At 40.9% G+C, this 23,446-nt stretch overlaps 1 protein-coding gene across 2 annotated transcripts; it reads right to left on the bottom strand.

Moving 5' to 3' along the window:
• Nucleotides 1-1,172: 1,172 nt before the first annotated feature.
• Nucleotides 1,173-21,533, bottom strand: LOC121168578 (guanylate-binding protein 4-like). Of its 2 annotated transcripts, XM_040998836.1 has the most exons (10): nucleotides 21,342-21,533; nucleotides 17,254-17,381; nucleotides 13,787-13,896; nucleotides 13,370-13,566; nucleotides 10,899-11,144; nucleotides 9,697-9,977; nucleotides 8,486-8,698; nucleotides 3,100-3,202; nucleotides 2,597-2,790; nucleotides 1,173-2,117 (listed from the first exon to the last, which is right to left on the bottom strand). In XM_040998836.1, exons 1-10 carry the CDS (start codon nucleotides 21,511-21,513, stop codon nucleotides 1,902-1,904), a joined length of 1,860 nt encoding a protein of 619 aa, XP_040854770.1. In that variant the 5' UTR covers nucleotides 21,514-21,533; the 3' UTR covers nucleotides 1,173-1,901. The 2 variants fall into 2 exon arrangements, with proteins under 2 accessions (XP_040854770.1, XP_040854771.1); XM_040998837.1 differs by lacking the exon at nucleotides 10,899-11,144.
• Between the last annotated feature and the right edge of the window lie 1,913 nt (nucleotides 21,534-23,446).

The raw sequence follows: 23,446 nt of genomic DNA, 5'->3' as shown, positions 1-23,446 counted from the left end.
AGGTCTGATAGAGAAACTTAGGGAACTCCCCTGATGGGTTTCAGCTGCTATTGGTGAGCACATGAGTCAGGGCTAGGTGTTGGTCAGGACAGGCAGGGATGGCCCACATGTTGCCAAGTGTGTGTGTTGGCTCTGTCGAGGTGGACCAGGTAGGGCTTGGCCAAACCATGGTTCATGGGCATGTGCAGGAGCCAGGATGGAGTACGAGCCATGCTGAGATAGGCTATCACACCTACTGGTTTACATGAAAGCCATGGATAGGAGCAAACTTGATAGGGCTGAGCTTCAGCACCCACAAATGAGAGTTGGCACTGCAGGTGGGCCAGGGCAGACCAGGCTGTAGCATCTGATGTCAAAAACCAAGACAGGGGATGGGCTATGCCAGGCTGGGTTGGAGCAACCGCCAGCACATGCAAGATCTGTCATTGAGAGCAGACCTGGTTGGAAAACTAAGGGGATGCCGCGGCTGGGCTAGGATTCCCTCTGGCAAGCATGAGAGCCAGAGCATGGGAACCAGAATCTGGGCTAGACTTGACTGCAGTTTACTTTGGCATGGGTGTAGACTGGGTCTAGGATATGCCAGACTGGGCTAGTTCCAGCACTCGCTGGTGCTCACAATGCCAGAGTAGGTGTAGGATGGGTAGGGTTGGGTCCAAGTCCCTTCTGAGCTACATGAAAGCAAGGCTGGGGAAGGGCAGGTGGGCCTTGAGTCAGGAGCATATATGAACAAGTACATGTCAAACAACCCTTGAATTGCCACACCAAATCTTTGTATTCTTTTATTATTGTTACTTATTTTCTACTTCAATTAAATGACTGTAGAGTATTCGTTTGAATGTATGTACAGGATTTATCTTTTTATTGCCCAACAGACAGCACAATCCTGTCAAAAACATGTCATATGTGTGTGCTGGCTTTTCTAAGCACTACTACCACTAAACTATTCCATATGCCATTTCAACTTGAAACATTGATCCATAAGGAAAATTCTCAAGAGTGTATTCGGTGTATCAAAAGTACATGCATCTTACTTTTTAATTATAATTAGGAGAGTTGGCGCTCGCATTAGGAAACACGAGACTCAATTTTCCAAAACCCTCCCTTGTTCAGTGTGCCATCAAGGATATTTTTTCTTGCCCTTCTTAGAAGTGAAAGACACACCACACAATTTGACTTTGCGTGTCTTTTATTATCAGTAAAGTTCAGAGTTTTCACTTTCTGCTTCATCTACTTAAAACAATTATGGCCATTGTTCTAGTCTCACTGCTTTTTTCTATCAAGGAATCAGTGCAGTTTAAATCATCTCCCTACATTTATAATGCAAACGGTACAACTGTTCTTCATCTTGTCATGTGCTTTTCCTTCACTGGAATTGTTTTTATAAATAATTTTATTATTTTTCCGTTTCTCATTTCTTCATAATAATTAATCAAAAAACACAGAAGGTTAATCACTTTGGAAGATGCCAGAACCTGATATTCTTTAATAGTTGCATTTCATTTTTAAACACACTTGAATAAAGTTACTGCAACATCTTTAAAATGAGCAATGCCATGATGCACTTACAGTAGAATGTAAAAGACTATACCATCGTACGAATATAGAAAGAAATAGTAGGAGGGAAGACATAGAGAGGAAAAGGGAATCCTTATACTTAAAAATTTGCATCCTGGGAAATTATAACAATAAAAATTTTTTTAAAAGCAGGAAAAATGTGAAATTCATGCATATGTAAGGATTTTTAAAAATGTACAGAAAACAATGACATTCTGTTTACAACTGTGACTACAAACCACACTGAACCTGCTAAATGCTAATTGAAAATTTTCAAAATTTAAAATAAGGTGAGTAACATTTTTATGCTAATGAAAGAAAAAAAAGCTTATTTTCATTTCCAGGCATTAATTTTTCGAACCAAGATTTTTCAACCCCATACCAAGTAGCATAGTGGGTAAAGTAGGTATCAGGGAGAATATGTTGCCCAATGTATTTAAGAACCCTGACAACCCTGAACTTTGATTCTTTGTTTTTTCAATCTCTTGATTTAGTCGTTGTATCTGTTCTTTTAAGACGTCAGCATTCTTCTTAGATTCTTCTGCAAGCATTCTTTTTTGCTCCTATAAAATGGAAAGAGCCAACACTTCAAAATCTCTATTTCGTAAAGTCAACATTTATATTTATTGTCAGAAGTTCAGCATGTATGTCTATTGTTCTACCATGTTAGAATACATTCTGAGGAATTTGTCCAACATAAAAGAACTCATGCGGACCTAGAAACAGATAGAGCAGAATCAGGGCACTCAGTGCGCTTCACATTTCACCAGATCAGCTTTGAGCCTTTCAGACCAGAGATCTGCTTCAGGTTTCTTTGACAGTTGCTACGGAAATCTTCACCACCTAGACTGGACCAAGGCCCCCAGTGAACAGAGGCTTAGTGAGACCACCTCATGACATCTTGTAGATGCCCGTGCATCACTAGGATCCAGACTAGTTAGGTTCCCTCTGTGACCATACCGTTGATTCAAGCCTGGTCCTTTCTCTCCCCAAGGATCCTGAGGATTGTCCCTCGGCACTGCCCACACACCACCAGACTCACCTCTAACTTGTGCTTCAGCATCTTTTCCTGCTCTCTCAAGATCTCTTGCTTTTCCCGCTCCATCTTCTCCTGTAGCTGAGCAATGTTTTCTCGGAAACTTCTCTCTTGGGCCTCCATCTTTTGCTGTTGCTCCTTCTCCTTATGTCTTAGCAGTTCCCGTTCCTTCTCAGCTGCCTGCCTCTTGGCCTCCTCGGCTGTTCCACAATTAACAAGAGAAGAAAATCAGTTCTGAGTTCAGAATCAAGCAGCTTGAAAAGCAATGCTGGAAGCAGAAGGGGAAGCCCTTCTCCTGAAACAGCAAGAACATTTTTCAGAACGTGACACAAAACTACTGATGGGCTGAATGTGCAGCCCAATTGCCCTTGTGGTTTTCAGGTGTAGCGCAATGTGTGCCCCACAGTCAGAGAACCCCTCTTGTTCCAGCAAAACCTTCCTGTCCATCACACAAGAGGGCATCACAGGAAACTGCCCACCCTCCTGCTAGGTGCCTGTTGCCCCTGTACCTGCTAAGGCCTTCTGTCCATCAGTGAGTGCTTGGTCTGCCTGCAGGATGGATTTCTCTGTTGCTGCCAGTGACTGCATAAAACTCTGAAGCACCTCTTTTGCCTAAGGAAACAAGAAAGAGTAAAGATATTTTAGACAGAAAATATCTGTCTTTTGAGGTTGAAATTACTGGTCAATAAAAATTAAAATTAAAAAGAATACAAATTTAACTCTGTAAATTCTGCATCCTTCTTAGTCCACCGCAGAAACCCCCAGCTCTTTGGTGAGGTCTGGAATTCTCTAGAGCAGCCTCCTTCCTGGTTGTGCAGTCTCCTCTCCCAACAACGCTGCCTGCCACTACCTCTGCACACCCAGGTCACAGGAAGGAGATTTTTGTGAAGTTCTGTAGACACACATTCGCTGCACTTGCAAGATTTGCACATTGTCCTTCTTTCACATAGATTCTCTCCTACCCTTCCTTAGCTTAAGACAGAATCCATATGGGCCTCGCATGATAGCCCCAGTGGCTAAAGTACTCCACTTGCACACACTGGGATCCGATATGGGCTCTGGTGCATGTCCTGGTGGCCTCACTTCCCATTCGGCTTCCTGCTCATGGCCTGGGAAAGCAGTTTAGGATGGCACAAGGCCTTGTGATCCTGCACCGCATGGGAGATCCGGAAGAGGTTCCAGGCTCCTGGCTTCAGATCGGCACAGCTCCGGCTGTTGCAGCTACTTGAGGAGTGAATCATCCGACGGAAGATCTTCCTCTCTGTCTCTCCTCCTCTCTGTATATCTGACTTTCTAATACAAAAAATAAAATAAATCTTTAAAAGCAAAAAGACAGCATCCATGAACACTTCAGCACGTAACTCTTACTTCCCCTTGCAGGAAGATTTTTTTATTTTAAAATGTATTTATTTTTATTACAAAGTCAGATATACAGAGAGAAGGATAGAAGGAGGGGAAGACCTTCCATCTGATGATTCACTCCCCAAGTGAGTGCAACGGCCAATGCTATGCCGATCTGAAGCCAGGATCCAGGAACTTCTTCGGGTATCCCATGCAGGTGCAGGGTCCCAAGGCTTTGGCCCATCTTCGACTGCTTTCCCAGGCCACATGCAGGGAGCTGGATGGGAAGTGGAGCTGCTGGGATTAAAACTGGCACCCATATGGGATCCCAGGTCCTTCAAGGCGAGGACTTTAGCCACTAGACCATGCCGCCGGGCCCACTGCAGGAAGATTTTTAAATCTACTTTCTGAGGCTATTCTCCCTAGTTTTAGTAAGCTCTGAATGACAAATAATGGTGGTGTGTATTTAAAATATACATAGATGCATTGTAAGGTTCTTAGTATTTTAAAAGATTTATTTATTTTTATTTGAAACATAGATTTATAGAGGGGGGGAAAGAGACGGAGAGAGAGACAGACAGAGAGAGACAGAGAGAGACAGAGATCTTCATTCACTGATCCACTTTTCAAATAGCTACCTCACAATACCTGAATTTCAAGTGTGTAACTAATTCAAAGTAGTTTGGGATACTGATATGAAAAATAAATAAATAAAACACACAGTATCATAGATTGATCTAACAGAGTAGAGATAAGGAAAAAGTCCATGTTTATATGATCAACTACTTTGATTCTTCGTTCAGGAAGATAAACAAAGACAAGGATACCATCTTCAGAAAATGCTGCTGGGAAACCTGGGTGTACAAAAGAATGACATTGGCTCCTTATTCTACAACATATGCAAAAAAACAAATAATAATGATTTTTTTTTGTTTTGATACTAAAAGTATAAGCAGAAAACCAAATAAACAAACAATAAAAACGGATTATGTCAAATTACAGAGTTTCTTCCTAGCTAAAGAAGCAATCTGGGCCTGGCATGGTAGGCTAGCAGCTAAAAGTCCTCACTTTGCACATGCCAGCATCCCATACTTGTGCTGGTTCTAATCCCAGCTGCCCTACTTCCCCAGCTGCCCTGCTCCCTGCCTCTGGCCTTGGAAAGAGTAGACTGTCCAAAACCCTGGGACCCTGCACCCACGTGCGAGACTGGGAGGAGGTTCCTGGCTCCTGGATGTGGATTAGCTTAATTCAACTCTGGCCATTTGGGGCCATAAGCGGCAGTGAACCAGTGTATAGTTCTCTCTCTGTCTCTCCTTCTCTCTGTAAATCTGACTTTCCAATGAAAATAAATAAATCTTATAAAACAAAAATGGGAGAGGTTCTGATGGTGGAGACTAGGAAACCCCTCTGTCAAGACACAGTCCCTGAAGGTGAATGCAAGAACCACAATGGGAAAGAGCCCAGACCAGGCCAGGGAATGGTACCCATCAGCACACATTTGGCACAGGTCAGGGGTGAACCAGGCAGGGCCAGGTTACATCACCCGCTGGCAAATCTGAGCACCAGAATGAAGTGTGGGCACAGGCCAGATTCAGTCACAACACACGCCAGTACACATGAGGCCTTGGACTGGGTGCCAGCCGGGCTGGGCTAGGCTGTAGCCCCCACCAACCATAGTTGGAATTGGGGGGTGGACCAGGCTGGGCCAGGCTACAGCACCCACTGGCAAAAGCCGAGGTGAGGCAAGTCATGCCAGTCTGAGCTGCAGCACACAACCAGCACACAAGAGATCCAGCCGGGAGGGGACAAAGTCGACTGGGAACAACATGGGGTGCCCCGGCTGGATCACTACTCCAATTGGAGAGTATGAGTTGGGATAGACCAGACCCAGCAGAGCTACAACACCTGTTGTTTTCATGTGAGCTGGACCAGGGAAAAGCCAGGCTGGGTTGACTGTGCTGGTGCAAGCATAAGTCTGTTGGGGTTCAATGAATCCAAGCAAGACTCCAAGGCAAGTGAAATGATTTTAATTTCTACTCAATGGCCAACCTCTTGCCATAAGCAAGAAGTGCCTTGAATGAAATAATTGTGGGGATTTTATAGTAAGAGAATCAAAAGCTACATGACAGTATGCAAGTACATGATTAGGGACTAACAGTGACACAAAACAGAAAGCATGTGACAGTCTGTGCTGGACCTTGTGCTGGCTGGCAAGCACACACAAGAATCTGGTCTGGGATCATTTCAAATGATGTTTCTTTGGGGATTCCCCCAATCAAATGGCCAGAATCAGAACTCCAAACATGAAGAGAATTGCAGGTTCCATGGTCTGACCCTGGAGTGCATATGTCAAAGCTGAGCCACCTCAGTGGCTCAAATGGAGCAGTGGACAGCATAGCCAGGTGCACATGGAGAATATGGTAGTACATTGGAGCCTGCATAGGACAGCTGGTACCAGAGGACAGAACAAATTGATCAACTACCCCAGCAAAGTTTTGGCAGTGAAAATCTAAGCAAGTGGAGACACTAAGGTGGATTATGTCAGCCAGTGAATTATGAAATGATTTCGTCGTGCTTGGAATGATGAGATAGGCAGCAATTCAGAACAGTTAAACTATCAAAAACACTTGAGCAGTGCCCTCAGAACCGCCTCATGTCAGGGACCCTGGGATGGATGGTTGGGAGGGTGGGGCTTCTCCCTTTGTCTCTCTCCTTTCCCCAGATACAGGAAGGAAAAAAGAGAATGTGGAAACAATGGTCTTATCCATTTTCCTGTAACCCTTGATCCTTCGAGCCCTAATCAACCATGTAAAGATCATCAAAATAAAATTTTAAAAAAGGAAACCATCAACAGAATGCAAAGGACAGAATAACAGACAATACTAACAGACTATATACCTCGTAAGAGGTTGATACTAAGAATAAGAGTCACACAAAATCAATATCAAGAAACCAATGATCTGACTTTAAAATGGGCAGAGTACTTTTAAAACCATTTCTCAACAGAATAAATTCAAATGATTAACCAGTACATGGATTATGGCAGATGCCACAATCATCTGAGAAACAAATCATAATGAGATCTCAGGCAACATGTGTTAGAATGGGTATTATTTGGGATCAACATTGGGATGCAGCAGGTTAAATTGCCAGTTGTTCGATTCTGTAACCCCATATCACAATGTTGGTTCAAGTTCAGATATTATGCTTTTTACCAAAATTGATTGATGGCATGCCTGGGAAAGCAGAGGATGATGACCAAGTACTTGGGTCCCTGTCACCCAGACGGGAGATCTGGATAACGGTTCCCCAACTTTGCAACAATCCTCGTTGGCTTTGAGGACATTTGAAGAGCGAACCAGGAGATGGGAGAATGCTTTCAGTCTCTTCCTCTCTCTGATTTTCAAATAAGAAAAAATAAATAAAAACAAATAGCTGCTATGATTCAAACAGTAAAAACTGTTGGCAAAAACATGCATAGAAGGGAACCCTTGCTACTTGTTGTTGGAGTATAAACTGGTATCACCATTACGGGCACAATATGAAGCTCCCATAAAACAATAAAAGTGTGATTCTACTGGTCACATGTATGAAACTGCCTCATCCTCTCCACCACCTGCTAAGCATTATCTTAGGGAAACTTAACAGCTTCTCTATGCTTTGCGTTCCCTATCTACATAAGAGGGGCGATGTTAATACCAAATTCATACTTTTCTGAGAAATACATTGATAATTTCATAAAATGATCCAAACCTTACCTGGTACAACGAGTGAATGTGCAGTGAATGTTAGCTGCAAAGGTCATCAGCATCAGTATTGTTACTGCCAGTGCATACCAGCATGGTAACCATATACAGAGTACAAAGAATTTTCCACCCCAGGTAACATCATGACTGTATTGAGAAATATTTTCTATATTTAGCAAAAAAAATCTGCCCTTTTGTTTCACAATTCATAAATCCTGATCCTCTTTGGAAAAAAGCACGGAAATGGTTTAAATTATGCATAATAGAAACCCATAAAGTGTGCAGATATTGCTACACCAGTCTGCTTTCCACTATTCTAGCAAAATCTCACAAATAGGTTACTTTATAAGAGGTTTATTTAATTTAGTCTGGAGGTTTAAGAGCACACCCCCTTTATGCACATGGCTCTGGTTAAGATGGCTCAGACTCTCAGTGAGGACAGCATCACTACACAGCATGTAGAATGGAGCGATCAGATTACCAGAGAGGAAGGCAGAGAACGACTCAGGGGTCTGTCCAATTTTTATAACACCTAAACTACCAGAACTCACACAGGGTTCCATAAGAACGTCTACATTAATTAACTTCTAAAAGCAGCCCTCAGGGACCTAAGAACCTCCTGTTAGGCACCATCTCCAAATGATCTCATCACGTATCACAAATCCAACACATCAACGACCAGGGGGACAAAGCACTCCCAAACCACAGCCATTGCTCTGCCTGCTCTCCACGATGAGTCTGTGGTCCTCATTTTCAAAAGCAGCATCAAAGATCCCTTTCCTCTAGTCCCTTGCACCCCATTCCTCACCTTCACTCCTTTCCTGGGCACCAGCGCAAACTCCTGTTCAACCTTTTTCCTTGCTTCTAAGTAGAGATTGTGCCCTCCAGGAACAGAGAATGTTCCTCCTGAAATATTTTCCATCAAGGACTTTGAAAGCCGCTTAAGCTCAGCTTGGCTATATTTGACAGAAGCATCTTCATTCTGCAGCAAGAAATCTTCCTTCATCTTTTCTATGGCTTCCTGCCAGGGAAACATGGGAATATGCATTAGAAAGAAACCATTAGCAGGGAAGTGTCACCTGTGGCACACAGAGGAGAAGCATTAGGGTGGCCCATGGGTGACTAAGACCTGAAATGGACCAGCAATCAGGAGACATGCTTCATTGTTGCTTCTGATCATTCCTGCTTCACCTTTGTAAAGTCTCTTGATGATCCAGGGGACAGGATCAATATTGTAAAACAAGAGCCAATAGACCTGAGCTGTGAGGTGCTTTAACACACAAATGACAGTCACCAAGAATAAACACCAGAAAGTTGAACTCTGGCTCAAATTCAAATTTCCTCAGAGCCTTTGAATGGAGATGGACAGATATATGAATATATATGAATATCTGAAAACCAAACCTTACTAGTTGGTTAAGTGTACATTGAATCAATTTTAGAACTCTTTATGAACACTTTTTGTGGTGGCTCACACTTTTAAATATACAGGAACAATTTTGCTCATACTTGAAAGATACAATCCACCTGAGTTTTCTTAATACAAATTGAGAGATGTTTCCTTCTTTTGAGGTCCAACTCCAACTGACACCTTCCATCAGTCTGCCTGCATTAAACAAAAACCCTAGGTAACATGGTATGGACACCTGCCCTGCAAAACTGTGTGACAGTAATAGATACTCTTTTTTTCTTTTTTCCTTCCTTTCTTTCTTCTTTCTTTTCTTCTCTGTTTTCCCTTTCTTCCTTCCTTCCTGCCTTCCTTCCTTCTCTCCTTCCTTTACCTTTTAATGTGTACTTTTTTGAGGGCTAAGTCTATGATAATTTATTTTTGCAGCACCAGAAAATAAATTGTCCAACTTTTAGAAAATGTGTGAGATTTAATTCCCAGAGCTCTTACTCTTTCTCAAGAATCCTAGTCTATGTTACCATGTTAGGGAGATGATCATGGGAGCAAAACAGTGACCTTAGGCATCATTGCAGTAAAGAGGAATCTGGAAGGATAAGTGCTGAGGTATGTACCGCAAGATTCTTCTGAAAGTTCTGGTTCTCATCCTTGAAGGAGTGCTCCATGAATACTTTAATGGCTTCCTTCTCACAGGCTGTGTGCACGTCCAGCAGCTCCTGGAGTGTGTCTGTGGGGAACATCACTCGCTCAACCATTTGTGCCATGTAGTGGGCGGCTGCCTTCTCCACAGCTGCAGTGTTCTCACGTTCAGCCAGAGTTGTCACTGCGTTCTCCAGGCAAGGCACTGCTCCACTGTTGATGGCATTCACGTACATCTCTACCAGACAGCCCAGTCCTGAATAACACATGAGTGTAAGAAGTAGATAGTTCTCACTCTGTTTTCACAGGATTTAAGAACCAGCATTTTAAAATAACAAAAATTCCATTTACCTTCCAGCTTTCTTTCTACCTCCTGCTCTTACTCCTTCTCCTCCTGTCCCTTTCCTTCATTCTCCCACTCTTTATTTTCCTTCTATCTCTTTTTCAATCCTGCTCTGTCAATCCTCCCCTATATGATAACATGCGTGATATTTCTAGTTACCCTTTCTATTATGGTTCTCAAATTCAAAACATTGCAGAAGTAATTTATTTATTATACAGAATATAATTTATGGCTTTCTAGAATAATATTTTTCTTTTCAAAGAAACAAGTTATTAGACTAGGAAAGGAAACTGCATAGTTTTCAAACCCTCATTCCAAATAAAGTGCTAATTCCTTGATTTGAAAAAATCCTCAGGAATTTGCAGCTTGTCCCTCAGCATATTCAATCAAGCATCAGCTGATACAAACATGGTGGCCATGCTATTAAGCTGGCACAATTGGTGAGATTACCTTTAACTTTTTCTCATAAACTCCTGCTAATCTTGCATTGGATCCACAGATTATCCTTTATATTCTGACTGGTACTAATTTCTACAATATTTTGTGTTTCCTCCTGGATAATACCTTACCATATAGGACCTCTCTCACAGGCAGATTTCTCTCTAACATCTTTCGTGTGCATCATTTGTTGATTTACTTCATGAGATTGATGAGGCCTCAGTAAATACACATGGAGGGAAAATTTAACCAAGAAACATCACTTTTAGTGTAGAAGGAGATTACCTCCTCCTTTATACTCTGATATAGATGCAAACATAATGATTGAGATACCCACAGAAGAATCATCTTTATCACACACAGCAAGAAACATGCTTTGACACAAAAGCAACTCACTGTGTCCAGTGACAATGATTCCATGTCTCAGGGTCTTGGTCTTCCCACATGTGAAGATATAGTTGCAGAATTGAATTGACTGCTTTTTAAAATTTGATTCCAGTTGGTCTTCTGGCACTTCTTCAATATGTGCTAGTAGATTTTTATCACTTGTGGGCCGGTCAAAGACAAAGCACTTACGTTTTGGAAAGAAATATCTGATACATGTTCTAGGCAAGTTGGAATTTTCAATTCTAGGGTTCTTTCCTGTAGAATTGCAAAAGGACACTAAGTGAAGAGACGGCCTACAAAGGGGCTGAGGACATTTGAAGCAGTCTTTGTATCACTCTAGCTCCTGGACCGATAAATTTTCCTTTCCAGTTTTACACAAAGCTGAAAATGATACTGTTGAGAGGAATAGGAGGCAGGTGAAGAAACTGATCTTCGTTGTCCTGGGTAGAGTAACTATCGTTTTGAAAACGTAGGACTAGGTCTGGCAAAGCCAGGAACCAAAAGCTCCATCTCTATATTCACTGTGAGTGACAGGAGCCCAACAGATTAGGTCATCTTTTGATGCTTTCCTCAAGCCATTAGAAGGTAGCATGACTGGAATTGGAATAGCCAGGACACAAACAGGTGCCTATATTGGATGTTGATTGGGCAAGAAGCTGCTTTACTCTGTCATAAAACTGACCCTAGAGTGACCATTTTAGAATATTTCAAACTAAAATATTACAAAAATTTTTAAGAATGCATCTGTGATGTTGGAGTCCTGTGTCAGAACTGAAACATGAATTTTAAGGAAATGTAGAAATAAAGATGAGATGCTTCTGGAACAATAACATGAGAACCAATGACTTCAAGTCACTAAAGAATAAATATTTCAAAATTATAGCTAAAAAATATACATACCATTATATTTACAATAATTTTAGTAGTAAACTTTAAAGTAAAATAATGTAAATATAATTGGACAGTATCTTGAAAAGGGATTTTGAGGCACATATTTTAGTCAAAATAAATAAGTATGAATAAAAGAATAAACTAAAATGTGGTAGTCCCTCAAGGTCCATTATTACTCTTCTAAATATAATCTTCACGATAAATTCATAATATTGAAGTGATAACATAGTGCCAAAGGCTGCAGGGTGAAGAAGGTGATGTTATGAAAAATGACAAAATGAAAAACTTAACCATATTACTGGAGGCACATAGCAGTGTTTTCCACCACTTACACCCTGCAATATTGAAGATGTAAGTATGCTTCTAGAAAGAATGCAACAGTTGGGCCCAGCAGCGTAGCCTAGCTGCTGAAGTCCTCACCGTGAACACACCGGGATCCCATGTGGGTGCTGGTTCTAATCCCCACTGCTCCACTTTCCAACCCAGCTCCCTGCTTGTGGCCTGGGAAGGCAGTCAAGGATAGCCCAAAGCTTTGGGACCCTGCACCTGCGTGGGAGACCTGGAAGAGGTTCCTGGTTCCCTGCTTCGGATCGGCGCAACACCGGCCATTGTGCTCACTAGGGAGTGAATCATTGGATGGAAGATCTTCCTCTGTCTCTCCTCCTCTCTGTATATCTGACTTTATAATAAAAAAATAAATAAATAGTTTTTAAAAAAGAATGCAACAGTTGAGGAATGCAAAACATAATAAACGATATTTATTTTTTTAAATTAGGCTATTTGATCTCCTAGTGATTTTATATTTACTAGCTTCCTAAGTAAGCTATTTTACTCCTGAGTAGGAGGAATGTTCAAATTTATCAAGTAACATAGATATACGAGTCTTACAAGTGACAGCATAGATTGTAGTTCTCACTTTTTATTCACAGTACCAATAGGCCTAAAATTGTTTGATACAGCATTGAGCTCCAGCGTCTGGGATGGTAGCCTAGTGGCTAAAGTCCTTGCCTTGCATGCACCAGAATCCCATATGAGCACAAATTTCAATCCCAGTGGCTCCACTTCCCATCCAGCTCCCTGTTTGTGGCCTGGGGAAGCAGTAGCAGACAGCCCAAAGCCTTAGCATCCTACACTTGTGTGGGAGACTCAGGGGAGGCTCCTAGCTCCTGGCTAAGGAATGGTCAGCTCTGGCTATTGCAGCCACTCCGGGAGTGAACCAATGGATGGAAGATCTTTCTCTCTTTCTCTCCTTTCTGTGAATCTGAGTTTCCAACAAAAATAAATAAACCTTAAAAAAAAAAAAAACCTGAGCCTTAAATGTCCTCTCCAACTAATTCATGAAATTTGCTCTATCTTTAGTAACACATTTTAAGAGAAAAAGAGAATTAATTTCCTCACAGTTTAAGTCTCGTTTTCTGAAAGTTTTCAATAATATTGCTAAAATCATGGCCATCCATCAATCAGTGGTCACCAATACCATAGGCTCAGTTCAGTATCAAATAAACATTTATTTCAAACACTGCAGGAGAGTCTTTTGGGTCCCACCTTGTAAAAACTCAATTAGCCATAACCAGACCACACTCTCCTACCTGGAATCAGCTTCAAGGCATTCTCTAGGTACTCATCTTCTGTGATGGGCCTTCCATTTAACTTCAGCTCCAGGGTGAAATCCCGCACAGTCCAGACAAAATCTGGAAAGAAACTCACAAAATCTGTGGAGTCTTCTACTTCATCAGATATGGGCGAAGATCGTGCCCTGATTAACTGAGTGAGTTCAGTCACATAACTAGGATCTTCATTAAGGAAAAACACCCTACACCAAAATTCCAGGCTACACTCAGAAACAGATTAGGCAGGTTTCCCCTTTAACCCCGAATCTACTCTCACTCAACTTGGAAAACTGTCTCTTATTCATCTTGGGACTGAGTCACATAAAGAAGAAACAACCTCAGCTGCCATTTTCCCAAACTCAGTGACACTTGGTGGCTGCTTTCCTGGAAGGATACTGTAGCTGCTCCAGGGCCTGGTGGTTGATGGTGCCCGTGCTATTGTAGACCAAGGTGCTGCTCAGAAGCACAGCCAGGGCAAAGATCCACGAGTCATTCTTAGGGTCTCCCTAGATTGCACAACAGAGCCAGAGACTTAGACATCTATGCTTCATTCAGTCCTCATTCATCCATTTGGCTGTTTATTCACTCTTATAATGGTTTTTTTAGTTGAATAATAAGATAAATAACAGTTGTAATATAACAAGAAAGATAAAATGTGTTTTTTTTAACTGTATACTAAACACATTTGGGGCATCAGTTTGCTCACAAAAAAAAATCCATGGTGTTCTGTCATAAAATACTTAGTAAAGAGTTTAACATACAACTCAACTTATAAGTCTACCAATATTGTGACTTTTCCTTAAATAATAACTATACTATAATCTATCAATATTGTAACAGGTGACTTATAGATAACAGATTCGAAACTGCAGTAGACATTAGCAAAAACTATAGAGACATACAGTGGGATCCTTGAGTGATCCTGACTGTCTCTTAACAGGAGGTCATATACACAGAGCAGGAGAGGACCCCAGACTGGAACAGGAGGAAAAGAGGAGGTCTGTACACTAGTCCCAGAGAACCCTGGAAACCTCCCACGTGCTTTCCCCACAGAAGCAGTGGATACTTCATCAAGGATTGTGAGTATGGGCACCAAGGACCATATCCTGACTGCCAAGGAGATCACAGGGAATTTGAATAGCCTTGTAGGCCGAGAACTCTGAGGTCTGCCATTTCTTACCAGATCTTCCACATGGAATTGAAGCAGCCCAGAACCTATCTCATAGGGTCTAGTGACACAGCAACAACAGCCAGGGGCCTCTGGTGGTCCGCAGAGATAGAAGAATTATAAATTTCCTTCTGGACTCAGGAGAGGAGCTTTCTCTTGTCCTTACTTAATTCCAGCTTTGGCTCCCCATCCCTTTCGCACTGACCATCAGGGTCACTCAGGAGCCCCAAAATTAGTTCAGATTGACACAGAGATACTAATATAGAAAGCTTTGAACAGATAGGAAAAAGTCAGCTAGCATATAACTTATATGCTCAACCTGTACCTTACTGGTCAGGCTCCCGATTTGCTTTTCCTAGAACCCACTAGGTAGGATGCAGAGTTCAGTTATTCCTCACTTGCTAAGTTATTGGCGATTTCTCTGCACACCTGCCTGAGACTGTTCTATGCTTCAATTGTTAATATTTGGCTTTCTAGAGTTATAAGTCTGTGTTGATTATCCTAAAATGCATAATGTTCTGTAAAAATCTCTATCTTGAATACTATAAACTGCTAAATATAAAGATAATTTTTAAAAGAAAGAAAAATTATAACTATAGTAAGGATACAAATCCTATTCAGAAAATTTCCTCAACACTTCACTGGGCCAGACTTTGCATTTGTTTTGTATATATAAAGTTCCATTTGGCAATCTCTACCCTCTTCTTGAGGTAGCTTTTCAGAGCAGCAAGCAGGTCAACATATAAATGTTACCAAAATGATCATCTTCACCATGAGTGCAATCCAAATTGTACCAAAAAAGTCTTGAAGAGAGGGAGGCCTACATATGTGAACAAAGATTCTGAATTCAGAACGAGAAGGGATTCTGTGTCACTGGAATATGAACATACCAAGTGGAAAACAACTGAGTCGTACATATCAGATAGAAAACAGATCTGTGGAGATGAAGGGCTCAATCAAAGAACCAATAAAGGCCAAGTTAGAATCATTAGTGCATAATCCTATAACAGAATTGCCATGCTATTCCACTTAATGGAAGCAGTGCATATGGACACTGAAATGCAATTCACAAAAGAAGTGAAAGGCGTTTCCTATCACAGCACAAATCAAAAGTTAAGTCTTCACTTTATATTTAGTTTACTTTGGTTCATCAACAGCAATTAAATCAATAGGTGGTTCACAAAAATTACAATTTTGCAAAAATATAATGTCCATAATGATTATCTTAAATAATAATCAGTCACCTTAAAACTGAATTTTTAAACTCACACTTTCCAAGTTTGTGTTTCCCTCCCATCCTATGATAAGGGAATTCCAATATAAATTGATCCTTGTTGATGCCTTTCCTTTCAATTTACACTTGGACTCATAGATAAGCACAAAATCATTTCACTCAATCTATAAAGCATAAATAATTTTAACTACCTGATTATTTGTTTTGTGCATATTTCATGTTTTCTTTTTTTAAAGATTTATTTTTTTATTAGAAAGGCAAGTTTACAGAAAGAAGAAGAGAAAGAGAGAAAGAGAGAAAGATATTCCATCTGCAGGTTCACTCCCCAAGTTACTGCCATGGCCAGTGCTAAGCCAATCTGAAGAAAGGAGACAGGAATTTCTGCCAAGTCTCCCACATGCGCGCAAGGTTCCAAGGTTTTGGGTTGTCTTCTACTGTTTTCCCAGGCCACAAACAGGGAGCTGGATGGGAAGGAAGTGTAGCATCCAATATGGGAACCTGGCACTTACAAAGCAATGATTTAGCCACTGGGCCAATGTGCCAGGCCACTAGGTTATGTTTTCGAAGAGGTCACTGCAGGATTCATCAGAGACTTGGTCAAAAAACTTGATGGTAAGGGGCCAACATAATGGAATACACCTCTTGCTACCCTCACATTGTCTTTAGGCTCCAGTTCATATCCAGATTTCTCATTTCTAATACAGCTCCCTGCTAATGGCCTAGGAATATTAGTGGAGGATAGCATAATTTTTGGGTTCCTGCCACCCACCCAGGAGATCTAGAAGAAGCTCCAGGCTACTGTCTTTGACCTGACTTAACCCAGGCTATTGCAGTCATCTGGAGAGTAAATCAATGGATAGAAGATCTGACTGTGTGCCTGTATGTGTGTATCCCTCACTCTGTAACTCTTATTTCTAAAATAAAGAAATAAATGTTATAACAAACATAAATTTTTCCAAAGGTTGCTACTATTTTTCTTCACAGAGACCCAATTTTCATAGTCTCTGTCTCCGTCCACACCATCGCCAGACAATTTAGTAAAACCCATTGATCCAACAGAAGAGAACTTTCTCAAAAATCCCAAACTCAATGTCTGATTTTTCTCCTATTCTTTTCACTTTTTTGTCAATCTGTGCAGGATACCTTCCATACTTCTCTGTAGCCAGGCTCTATCCATCTTGTACGTTGCTATACCTGAAGTACCTAGTGGGGAATTCTAAACTGACTTGTGCATTAATATCTGTTAACTAAATTATTTACTCCAACCTAAAAAAAAAAAAGAATCTCTCTCCATCATACATTGAAGTAAGGGATTACTCAGGAAGCTTGTGAGGAAAGCATGGAATCTCGTTGCCTATTATTGAATTTGCAGTCCATGAAAATGTGTCAGAGTGGCAAAGTGATGTGGCGAATTAAAAATGTATGATTGCAGTCAGTAATAGAGAACATTCTGGGTCTCACCTTTTCCACATCACCCAGGCCTTCAGTATCCAGAAGGACCAAAGTGTGATTTGGCTTGGAGGGGTGGGGCACACACCACATCCAAATGCCCTTGGTTTGAGATTGCACCGTGGAGCCCAGAGGGAAGCCTGAAAAGAAGAGGAGAAATAAAACCTGAGAGCAGATTGACCAAGATGGCCAATGGTTACATTCACTAAACCTGTAGGAATTTAAGTGCTAGTCAGAAAAGGGATTGCTTCTATTCTGGAAAGGAAACTTCGTCCTAGACATAAAATATGCATATGATTTTCTCAAACTATGTCACATGATAGAACGAATATATCCAGTAATCTATATTATTTTTCTGACACTAAAGAGCTATTGGATAATCTGACTTCTTATTGAGCTCTATCAGATGGAAGCCTCACAGGAGAATGATGGCAAATGCATGATCCCTCAGCTTCCAACTTGTTGGGCCTCAGTGTCCCAATGGCTTATTCTGTGTCACATCACAGCTCCTTTCATACAGCTACATCCAATGAGTTTCACCTTATCCCACCAACTACTCCTTGCTTGTCTTTGTGGCATAGGATGGTAATATCCAGCTGTCCCATTTGATGCCTTTCTTTGAGTGCTTTGTCACTTTTACTGCTTCTCTTTACCTATGCCCTTATAAGTATACCCTCCATTCAACTCTCTTCGATTATCTTTTGAGTGGTTTATATGTGTCCTGCCAGAACTTCAAATGATGATTAGCTTTTGCATCAACCCCCTCTCTCCCTTCTCATTTTACTCTTCTCCTTTCTCTTCTTTGGCTAATGGTAAATTCCATGCTCCTTCCTTCAAGAGGAAGATATAAGTGAAGAAATACAGAAAAGAGCTGTGAGACTAAGCTGACTGTCCTTCCAAAGGCTCAAACCCACAAGGAGATGATTTGAAAAACATGCCGAGGAGCCAGTGGATGGCATTTTCTATCTAACAATCCAGGATTTGGACCACCTGTCATTTATTAAGGGAAATTGATGTGACTACGTATCTAAAAGTGTGTGGTCATCTTGGTTCAGGTCATTCCAATTCCACGCCCTGTGAGGACAGAAAGCCAGAGATGCTCTGGTCATTTCTACCTTGTCATGATATCTGACTGTTAACTGACTAGTAGAAAATAAATGCAACACTCTGTGCTCCCACTTAAAAAAAGCACAAGATGTGAATGGAGGTGATACCTCATAAACTCAGTATTAACAGAAAAACAGTATTAAATGATAAGTTGGCACAAATGAAATTTTAAAGCTTTTTGTATTTTTTTTCATAATACACAATTTCTATGACTGTTTCGAAGATCTCTCATATTCATGAATTTGGAAAAAAATGCAGAAAAATAAACTCACCTTTTAGTTCCATGTTCTACAAACCTTTTTAAGTGACTTCACTAAATCACAGATACACGCACACGCATGCAAACAGACCCAGTGAATCACACACACACAGAGATAAAAATGGCTATATAGCTCTCCTTGGAGCCTGATTTGGAAGCAAGTTTCTCTCTCTCTCTTTTTTTTTTTCTAACACAAGGCACAGTGGTGAAGTCACAGTTCAATGCTTAAAGCATTTTGGGACCAGAAACTCATTTTTACTTGCATAGAGAATCGGCCTCGTTCCTTTTAAAGACTACCTTGATGGAACTACTCCAACATTGTTGAGAATTTCTTTCTGATACCTGTCAGAGTTCCCAACCCTGTCTTCCTTCAAAGAATCTCCTAAAAATTGATGTGATTCAAGGATGACAAACTATATTCCCTGACTGATGATCAAAACTATCTCTAACACAAAATTAAAGTGTGGTACTTAGGATCCAAAGGAAGATTGGAAACAAAAGCAAGAAAAAGTAAAGAAGGAAATGAAGAATAAGAAAGTTGAAGGAAGGAGAATGGGATGGAGGGAGAGCAAGAGACAAAAACATGGTGACCAAGGAACCTTTGGAGTTTACTAGACAGAAGGACAACCGACAATAGTGTTAAGCCAGAAAGCAAGTCAACCATGGGGAGTAGGGGAAATGGTGGCATGATTTTGCATACAGAAAGACCAAGTAGGATGATTTGCGCATTGTCACCAAAGTCTGTAAAAGTCAAAAGAGACCATTGATGGGGGAAAAAAGGAAGATTTCACAAAGTGCAAGTGGAAAATTCATATGAGAAAACATACTACAACAGTCACCACAATATAATTCCATGTGAACTAAGTTTCCAAAAAGGCCTCAGTGAGCCGTTGTTAGTACACATACATAGTGGAAGAAGTATGTTTGGAAATCCAAAATATTGATAAGCTATATTGAGAGATTAGTTATTATGATTGGAAATTTGCATGTTGGTGACATCCTATGGATTTATTATGCAAACATTCTCTTTATATTTATTTAGTTTTTAAAGATTTCTTTATTTATTTCTAAAAGGCTGATTTATGGAGAGAAAGGTCTTACACCTGCCTGCTAACTCCCACCTTGGTCTCAATAGCTGGGGATCCATCAATTTAAAGCCAGGAACCAGGAGCCAGGAGTTTCTTCTGGGTCTCCCACATGAGTACATGGAACCAAGGATTTGGGCCATCCTCAACTGCCTTCCCAGGTCACAAGCAGGAAGCTAGGTATGGGACATTGAGCAGTCAGAACACAAACCAGTGCCCATATGGGATCTGGGCACTTGGATGTGGAGGATGAGCCATTGGAGCTATTGCACCAGGCCCTCTTTATATGTATTAACTTGATGTACATGTGTGTTATTCAGTCTTCTCCAAGTGTTATAGTGTACATGTTGGAAAAGGTGATCAGACAAAGAGAAAGAGATGCATTTTATTATAACCTGAGGCAAAATAAAATACATTCTAGTACAACTTAAGTATTAGATACACATGTAATTCTCGGTACATGCTTCTGACTATTCACTTCAAGTTTGGTTTTTTTTTATATTGATTACATTGCATCATGCGACACAGTTTTACAGGCACTGGGATTCCCCCCTCCCCTCCCCAAAACCCACTCCCTCCCCCATGTTGGATTCTACCATCTTGTTGCATTACCACAGGTCAAATTCAGTTGAGATTTTTTTCCTTGCAAGCATCTACAAAGCATAGAGTCCAGCATCTTATTGTCCAGATATGTTCAACAGTTTCATGAGGAGACATATGTCTTGTTACAGTTATGGAGTTAGACTACCCAAAAAACAGCCAGGTTCTGCAAAATCATGCTTCAACGCTATGAACTGCTAAATACTAAAATTAAAATAGACATGAGACAGCTGAATAGTAATCTATAGCCATTTTAAGGTGTACAGAACCCAGCTGTATATAAACTAATAATTGTAATGTCAATGTAGAAGTCATAGGATGTGGTTCAGAACTTGCACTCTTTTTGTTTGTTTTATTTTGTTTTTCACTTCAAGTTTTTTAAAAGACATGTACTACTTGAACTGCCCATGTACTATATGCAAAACTGATGGAAGAATAAGAAAGAATTAATTATTAGATCTCATCTCTAAGCAAATGTGAGTAGATTAGATCAAGAATAATAAGTAGTTGAAATAGTGGTTCAGCTGGTATTCAGGATACGTGCACCCCATAGCAGAGGGTTTGTGTTTGAGTCCCACTTGTGCTTCTGATCAGTTTCTTACTAGCACACAACCAGCTGGGAGCAAGTGGAAACACAAGTGCTTAGATGTCTGAGGCTTCTGGATGGGGTTCAGGATCCTGCCCTTGTTCTGTTCCCATGCCAGCTGTTAAAGGCACTTAGGAATGAACCAGTACATGGAAGATCTCTGTGTCTGTATATCTCTCCCTGTGTGTGTCTCTATGACCTTCAAATTATAAACTATAAAAGTGAAACACAAAGGAAGACTGGTGGAATTGATCTCTTGAAAGAGTTAGGAGAATCTTTACTAATGGGCTAAAGAATGGGAGCCTGTGGACACATGAGGTTTAGGTTGTAAATTTGGAGGTGAAAGTTACAAGAGTTTTCTGGAGAAATCAGGCTCTTCTTTAAGATGACGTTAAGCAAAGGGCATCAGCTTGTGTCATCATTGGTACCAAGCAAATGATGCCTGTCCCAGACCCACACTCACCATGATTCCTTCCTGCCAGGCGATTCAGGAGGTAAGATTTTCCTGTGCGATACAATCCCACAATTGCCACTGCCACCACAGGTTGAGATATCTTGTGAAGAATTTCTAATGCTTTTGGATTCACCGTCAGCTGCTCCTCGCAATTTTCCACTAGACAGATAGGGGCTTCCATGGTGAATTCAATTGTCCTTGTAACCTGTAACACAGCAAAGCCATTCAGTAGGCTACAGGGTCATGAAATGATGTCTAGTAGTTGCTGAAGACAAATGCTAATGGTAGCACCATAGGAATATTAAAATCTGAGGAAAGCACAGACAAGATCTGATATAAAGCTGATGAGGAGAGGTCAGTAAGGACAAAGAGTGGTCTCGACATTCCAGTAAAATTATGGCTGTCATTAATTCAACAAATATGTTATGTTATGCATTCCTACTATGTACTGGACCTTGTTCTAAGTGTTCAGTATCACACAGTGAACAAAACTAACTTAAATTCTTGTTGATGGAACTTTTCTCACAACAGAGTAAATACATAAGACAATAAGAAAAAGAGAATATGTTAAATTACTGTTCATTCTCAGAAAAAAAATAAGCAGAGTCAATGAAGATAGAGAGAAATTGACTTAGACCATGGGTCTTAATGAGGACAGAGTGAGTAACTTGTGGAAGCGGAGCAGCCTGGATAGAGAAACACCAATAAAGATCAAAGGCAGATGAAGATGGTAGCTTCTCTCAAAACAGGAAGGACGATTGCATATGCTGGCTGGCACAGGAACCAAAGCCATGGGCCAGTCCAGTGGGGATTATTAGCAGCCTCTCTGACTGGGCTGCAGCTCCCCCTGGTGAGTGTGCTGGGCAGTACTGGACTAGCCCTCAGCACCCATTGGTTTCCAGAGGAAGGAGGCCAGAACAAAGTGAACAACTACCTCAGTGAAGCTTGACAGCAAATTTCTGGGTTAATGCAGACTCTGAGGTGGGCTGTATTAGCCAATTGACCTTGGAAGGCTCTCCTCATCCTTGGAGTGCTGTTATCAACAACATCTTATAACTATTGAAACCACTTGAGCAGAACCCTCAGAATATGCTCCACAATATGGACTCTGAAATGATGTCAAGTACTGAGGTGGATGGGAGGCTGGGCATGGTCTTGCCCATTGCGCCTCCATTCCCCCACCAGATACAGAAAGAAGAAAAAGAAATCGTCTAAGAAAAAGAAAAATGTGTCTGCAAAAACTGACAAAGAGATGGGAGGGAGTTAAGTGGATTGCAAGGGAGGAACCAGGGAGTGAGGGAAGTGTGGTCACCTTGGAGTTGTATGGAATACATTAAATTGGTTCGCTTGTATATTAATAAAAATTTTTAAAGAAAAAAAGAAAAGACAGTTTTAGAATAACTAGACAAATATAGAGGCTCAGAAACTATTCTTGTTTTATTTAACTAGCAGAAATAGACACTGCTTCAACACTGGTGATAAGGAAGAGAGGCTGGATGCTGAGTATCTAGGATCTGCCCAGGGCGGACAAAGCCCAAAACTCACATTTTTTCAGTGTTAGCATTGCAATAAGGAGAGCATGCTATAAACTTCAGAGACAAAGCAGACTGAGAGATTCCACTGTCACTGACTTTCTCAGAAACAATGTTAAGCAATATTCCCATGTTCAGCTCTCTTCACTAGTTGTATGATCATCATAAATATCATAATCCTTTCCTCTCTTTTTTTCCTCTCAATAAAATGGATATACTAATAAGTAACAATTTAGTAGTCATTACTTACCTTAAAATGCTCTTAAGTCATGCCCATGGTAGTTCTTCCTAAAAGGCACTGCTTAAAATTAGTGCCTAAGGATGCAAGCAGCATGATTCCTGGAGAATGTGAAGGACAAACTTTGTACAGAAACAGTGACACTGATCCCAGGGTGGGAGTGAGCACAGGCACAACCCACAGCAAGTGCTGACTCAGTGAAAAGGATGACACTGGGAGAACGGAAAAGAGCAAGAAGAATCCAGATCTGTCCCGGGATGTCACAGTGCAGAGGCTGGACTGCCACAGTGCAAACAGGAGAAAATCACCAGTTGCCTAGGAAATTTGGAAATGGATTTTACCTG

This window comes from Ochotona curzoniae, unplaced genomic scaffold, assembly GCF_017591425.1.
Source record: "Ochotona curzoniae isolate NIBS_2020 unplaced genomic scaffold, NIBS_Ocur_1.0 scaffold_1037, whole genome shotgun sequence".
NCBI classification, from domain to species: domain Eukaryota; kingdom Metazoa; phylum Chordata; class Mammalia; order Lagomorpha; family Ochotonidae; genus Ochotona; species Ochotona curzoniae.
The sequence above is the reverse complement of the archived record's forward strand: the minus strand, read 5'-3'. Positions and strand labels throughout refer to the sequence as shown.